Genomic DNA, 6,519 nt, shown 5'->3' with positions numbered 1-6,519 from the left:
GCCATGACTGCCTATGTAACAGAGCTTCTCTGTGCTCTCAGGAAACACTTCCCAGAAAGTTTCACCTTAGTGATTCTGGTCTCTTAATCACTGCTAATTTCTTAGCTCCAGCTAACCAGTATTAATCATCCCAGTAATGCAAAGGTTTTACTTTAGTAGTTCTGATATTTTGTTACTCACAGCTGATTCTTCAGCCCCAGCTAACCAAAAATCACAGAATCTTCACAATCAAAAAAGCAGTGGCCCTGATGAGAGTCTTTAATATTCCCTCTGAAATTTCACAAGCCAGGTCTCCATCTTCTGCACTGTTCCCAACACTATCTTCCACCTTCTACCAGACATCCCACAGAGACCTTAATATCCCAGTGGCTCTTCTAGCTCAAAGTTCCAAAGTCTTTCACAGTCTTCCCAAAAACATGGTCAGGCTGTCACAAGAAAACTCATCAGCTTTATTTTCTGTGCATGTGGAGTAGAGGCCAGTTCAGGATCTGAATCACGTCCTGGAAGGGAGATTGTACATTTTTATAGGATGGGAACACAAAGCAAGGGGGATGGGGGTGAGCTGTTGCATTGGCCAATAGCATTTTGACATGAGGGGTTAAGCAAGAAGGTTAAGGTTGGTGACTGGGCCTTATCTGGGTCACCTGGTTTCAGAGTCCTTGAGTCAGCTTTCACAGTCAGGTCCCCTTCTGGACTCTGACCTGGAATCCATAGTGATAAAGAACAAAGGAGTGGGCAGCCGCACTTAGGCAATTGAACCAGGAGATTACGAATTCAGAGTGATAAGAAAACAAAGGAGTGGCCAAGGTGCGTGTAGTTACTTAATTTCAGGACAGGCAGCACTTTTAAGACTTGTGTGCCTTAGTTTAGATAACGGGATAACAGCATCTTCCCTTTTTACATCCTTTAATGGTTAACAGACAAATATGAAACATCTGAAGAAGCAGGATAGGAGTTGGGTTCCGGGGCCTGGGAACATGAACTCAGTTTTAATCTTGACAGCAAGGTGAAACTTGTTCCTGAGATGGCTGAAGTCAGGAAACTCCTTCCTAACACCTTCAGGAGGTAAAGTCTTGCTGAAGTGGGTTACTAGAAGCAGGCCTTGAGTTTTTATAATCTCAGGTCACTTCTTAGTCACCCTCTACTTCCCGAGTGCAGACACAATATGAGCAGCCATCCTTCTTCGCCTGACACTGTGCCTCCCCTACCTACTTACTGCAATGTCTTCCCTGCCATGATCAACTGTGACTTTGTAGAAACGTAAGCCAACATTGACCCTTTCCTCCTAAGATGCTTTTGCCAGGGCATTCTATCACAGTAGCATAGAAGTATCTAAGATATTAAACTCTATTAGTAAAACTCCCATCAAATGCTCAGTGTGAGCACAGTGCCTGTAGACTACTTAGTGGCAGCCAGCAGAGGAACAGTAGGACTCTGGTGCCATTTATTACACTCTTACTTCTGCTTACTTATACTCTTACTACTGCTTACACAGTCTGTAAGCATACCTACCCCTTTCTACCTACCATAGCTCCAAGCAATGCTGATTTTAATGCCAGAAGTGAGAAAACATCCAATAAGAGCTTCAAAGATGGCTCTCTGCTCCTCCCTGTTCCAGAGACAGCCACATCTTCTCGTGCAGTGCCAGCCTCGTCCCATAGACAAGATGGTGAAAATCGCTGTGCACGGATTTGGCCGAATAGGATGCCTGGTTACCAGGGCTGCCTTCTCTTCATCTGACAAAGTGGACATTGTTGCCATCAACGACCCCTTCATTGACCTCAACTACATGGTCTACATGTTCCATGATTCCACCCATTGGCAATTTCAATGGCACAGTCAAGACTGAGAATGGGAAGCTTGTCATCAACGGGTGCTTGTCATCACCATCTCCAGGAGTGAGATCCCGCTAACATCAAATGGGGTGATGCCGGTGCTGAGTTTGTTGTGGAGTCTACTGACTTCACCACCATGGAGAAGGCTGGGGCTCACCTGAAGGGTGAGGTCAAAAGGGTCATCATCTCTGCCCCTTCAGCTGATGTCCCTATATTTTTGATGGGTGTGAACCACAAGAAATATGACAACTCCCTCAAGATTGTCAGCAATGCATCCTGCACCACCAACTGCTTAGCACCCCTGGCCAAGGTCATCCATGACAACTTTGGCATCGTGGAAGGGCTCATGACCACTGTCCATGACATCACTACCATTTTGAAGACTGTAGATGGCCCCTCTGGAAAGCTGTGGCATGATGGCCGTGGGGCAGCCCAGAACATTATCCCTGCATCCAATGGTGCTGCCAAGGCTGTGGGCAAGGTCATCCCAGAGCTGAACAAGAAGCTCACTGGCATGGCCTTCTGTGTTCCTACCCACAATGTATCCACTGTAGATCTGACATGCCAACTGGAGAAACCTGCCAAGTCTGATGACATCAAGAAAGTGGTGAGGCAGGCATCTGGGGACCCACTAAAGGGCATCCTGGGCTACACTGATGACCAGGTTGTCTCCTGCAACTTTAACAGCAACTCTGACTTTTCCACCTTTGATGCTGGAGCTGGCATTGCTCTCAATGACAACTTTGTAAAGCTCATTTCCTGGTATAACAAAGAGTATGGCTACAGCAACAGGATGATGGACCTCATGGCCTGCAACGAGTAAGAAACCCTGGACCACCCATCCAGCAAGGATGCTGAGAGCAAGAGAGAGGCCCTCAGTTGCTGAGGAGTCCCCGTCCCAACTCAGGCCCTAACACTGAGCATCTCCCTCACAATTTCCATCTCAGACCCTCCATAATAACAGGAGGGGCCTAGGGACCCTTCCCTACTCTCTTGAATACCATCACTAAAACTTGCTGCACCACAAACAGGAAAGAAAAAGGAGCATCAAAGGCTAGTCAGTCTACAACACAAAAGCCTTCAACTAACCGTTCTTAACTTGCTTATGTTATCCCACAAATGATCTCAGAGAGTCTTATGTCTTCAACTTCAGGACTCTTGGTTCTTCTACATTGCTATCCACACATATCCTGTGCCTTATACATCAAGAGTTCTGGGCAGCAGCCAGAGAACTCCTTTAGTGTGTTTCCTCTACTCCTGTGAAATGCAGGTGGTGAATGAAGAAAACCCAGAAATGGGCCTTTGGCCAATTCTCACCAGTTAGTTGCTCAATCACTTTGAACCAAACTGGGATCAAACAAATCATCTGATTCAGTTTCCTTGGATACTTTTAGTTTTAATAGTCTAAATGTATTGAAACGTGGATCCAAACTCTCAGATTTTTCTCTTAAATTTGATTTATATTAAAATTGTATTACAATTATGTGGACTTGTTTGTGTCTTTGCCATTTGATAAATTACTTGAATTTTGTAGCTATAATTTTATCTAGAAAAGTATCAACACCTTCTCTTTACGTTTGCAAGTACTCCACTCTTGTTCTTCTTTAAGACTCACCTGAAATTATTTTAGCTCTTCAGATTTTATCATTTGTGTTTCTCATCCTCTTTACTTTCATGTCTTTAGTTTTTGGTCTTTCTTGCACTGTGTTTATGCAATTTCTTTGTTCCATCTTCCTGTTTACAATTCTCTCTTCTGTCAGGTGTTAGTTGGCAAAGCTTTTAGCATGCACATGCTAGCTGATTTTCAAAAAGTATCTGCACTACCACCTTTTACAGGCTTCTACTTTCTACAGACCAAACTGACTTTATATATTACACTTAAGACCTTTAGAGTCTGTGACTGACCACTGTTCCAGTCTTTTAAATCGGTTTACAGTTTTATGGTATTGGTTAGTGCTCACTCAAAATGGCTTGCTTTCTTGTGGGCTTGTTTCTCCATTGCATCCTGGCCATTATGCCTGAAACTGAAACACTGAAGAGTAATTTGAAGTTAATGAAGGTAAGATTACCTGTTTTGAGGACTGGGTTTTGTTTGATCTTCCTGAGCACATAGACTCGGGACCAGTCTGCCATAGCTTAGTCCAAGTGTGCTTCGTGACAAGTTCTTGAAACAGCCAGGAGAAGCTAAGAGGCTACAGTTTAAGGAAGGCAGAAAAGCTGGCTGGCTGATTTCCTGATAACCTAAGTATGAAGCTTTTGGGGTTCCAGCTTAGCAGGTATACAGAGAAGTGAAATCAGATTCCCACCTGCACTATAACCCTTCACTTGGATTTCTCTGCCTCTTACCATGAGTTCACCAAAACTATAGTTCAGTCTTCAGCAAATGCCCAAGATACAGTTTATTAAGAGAATAATTTAGCTCTTTCCAGATATTGATTACGTAATTATGTCCTATATTCTACAGAAGAGGGACAGAGAGGGAGAAAGAAAAATATGAATGAAAGGGAGAGAGAGAGAGAGAGAGAGAGAGAGAGAGAGAGAGAGAGAGAGAGATTTTATAAATTGGCCAGGCAGCTAACTCGACTTTCCTGTATTCAGGCCTTCAGTGGATTAGATGCTGCTCACCTACACTGGGGAAGCAAGCCATCTGCTTTATTCAATCTACTAAATCAAATATTAATCTCTTCTAGTACTATAATAGCCTTATAGACACATGTAGAAAGAATGCCTAAAGAGCTCCCAAATATCCACAGAAATCTAATTAACTAACAGGAGTTCAGCCTTGTTAGTTTGACATACACAAATATATACTCAAAAAACACACTTATTTCCAAATAAAGCTGGTAGCAAGACTGTAATTCTGCTTAATATGATGCAACTATGTTTCATGCAATTTAAAAAGGATTAATCCCTCCCACCAGGCTAGCCTTAAGATGATGTTTACTTTTCTTGATATTCTATACACATTATGGTATAAAAGTTATAATTTTTTTGCACCATATGTATTTATTACTTGTCTTGTTTCGACAAAACACCTGACAAGGAAGAAAGGAAGGGGTTAATTGTGACTTACAGTACAGTGAACTTAGTCCATCAGGACAGGGGTTGAGGAAGCTGGGAACAATGAATACACAGTTGATAAATGTTGACCCTCAGTCCCAAGTGAGATTGGTCTTCAATCAACCTAATCTAGAGATCCCTCACAGATGGACTCAGAGGTTGGTCCACTTGGTGATTCTAAATCCCGCTCATAATCAGTATGACATTGCAAATACACTCCTTGTCAACTTGATACCTGTGATGGTTTGTTTATGCTTGTCCCAAGGAGTGATACTATTTAGAGGTGTGGCCTTGTTGGTGTAGGTGTGTCACTGTGGGCTTGGACTTCAATACCCTACTCCTCCTGTATTCCACTAGCAGCCTTTAGATGAAGATGTAGAACTCTCAGTTCCTCCTGCACCATGACAGCCTCGACACTGTCATACTCCTGCCTTGATGATACTGGACTGAATCTCTGAACCTGTAAGCCAGCCCCAACTAAATGTTGTTTTTATAAGAGTTGCCTTGGTCATGGTTTCTGTTCACAGCAGTAAAACATGAACTAATACAATAGTCAAGTGTCACTTTTCAGATTTATCAAAATAAATTTATTTTATGTACATTGATATTGTGTCTTCATCTATGTCTGTGTGAGGGTGTCAGATCTACTGGAAATGGAGTTACAGACAGGCATAAGCTGCCATGTAGGTACTGGGAATTGAACCAGGTCCTCTGGAAGAGCAGCCAGTAATATCAACAATTGGGCCATCTCTCTAATCCCCCTTCTCAGTCTTCTATCTTTCATCACCACAGGTTTGTAACCATCTTATAATACAAAATGCGTTCAGTCTACCTTCAAAAAGACCCCATAGTTTCTAACATTCCTAACATTGTTTAAAAGTCAAAAGACTCAAGACAACCTCTTAAGGGTAATCTCCTTTAAAATAAAAAAAAAAAAAACAAGGTATGCAATTCCAATATTTAATGACACAGGATAAACATTCCCATTCTATAAAGGGAGCCTGGGAGCATAACAAGGAATTATTGGATCAAGGGAGGATTGAAACCCAGGTAGGAAAGCACCAACTTCTTCCACTCAATGTGTGGCATCTAGGGCTTGTCATTGAATAATGTGGGCTTCAAAAAACGTGGATAAGCCTACTTATCCAGCTCTTCCATGCATAATGCATACAGTCCCTCTTCTAGGCTGGCTCTGTTCTGTGCCTCAGCTTTCCTCAGTGGATGACTGCTGTTTCTGGCATCCTGAGGTCTCCACTGAATTTTAAGCTTTACCTGCACAGCTTCATATAATGGCTTCTCAGGGCCTCGTTGCCAGGGATTCCAACCCCTGCCTTAGCAAGTCTCTGGAACCAGCAGGCAAGCTAACATGATTCCCCCAATCTTATATCCTTCATGCCTGTACAACCAGTACCACGTGGATGTCACAGCCAAAATCTGCTGCCAGCTCAGGATGGAGCTTGGCACTTTTAGCAACAGTTACATCAGCTTCTATGTGCTGACCCTGGGGGAAAAATTTCCCTTGGCAGTTGATCTTGGGAAACAGGGAATCCCTACGGGTGGCATTCTCGGTGTGGGCTAGTGGTTGTCAACCTTCCTAATGTTGTGGTCCTTTAATATAGTCCCT

At 43.0% G+C, this 6,519-nt stretch overlaps 1 protein-coding gene across 1 annotated transcript; it reads left to right on the top strand.

Annotated features, from left to right (window-relative positions):
- The first annotated feature begins 1,342 nt into the window (after positions 1-1,342).
- On the top strand, positions 1,343-3,444 carry Gapdhl4 (glyceraldehyde-3-phosphate dehydrogenase like 4). Its single transcript, XM_039097338.2, has one exon. The coding sequence runs from the start codon at positions 1,972-1,974 to the stop codon at positions 2,656-2,658; it is 687 nt and encodes a 228-aa protein (XP_038953266.1). The 5' UTR covers positions 1,343-1,971; the 3' UTR covers positions 2,659-3,444.
- Positions 3,445-6,519: the final 3,075 nt, after the last annotated feature.

This window comes from Rattus norvegicus, chromosome 18 (genome assembly GCF_036323735.1).
Source record: "Rattus norvegicus strain BN/NHsdMcwi chromosome 18, GRCr8, whole genome shotgun sequence".
In the NCBI taxonomy this organism is placed as follows: Eukaryota; Metazoa; Chordata; class Mammalia; order Rodentia; family Muridae; genus Rattus; species Rattus norvegicus.
This window is presented reverse-complemented; position numbering and strand designations above follow the sequence as displayed.

Coding starts and splice junctions, on each gene's coding strand:
- Gapdhl4 (XM_039097338.2), top strand. CDS start 1,972: ATGGAGAAGGCTGGGGCTCACCTGAAGGGTGAGGTCAAAAGGGTCATC.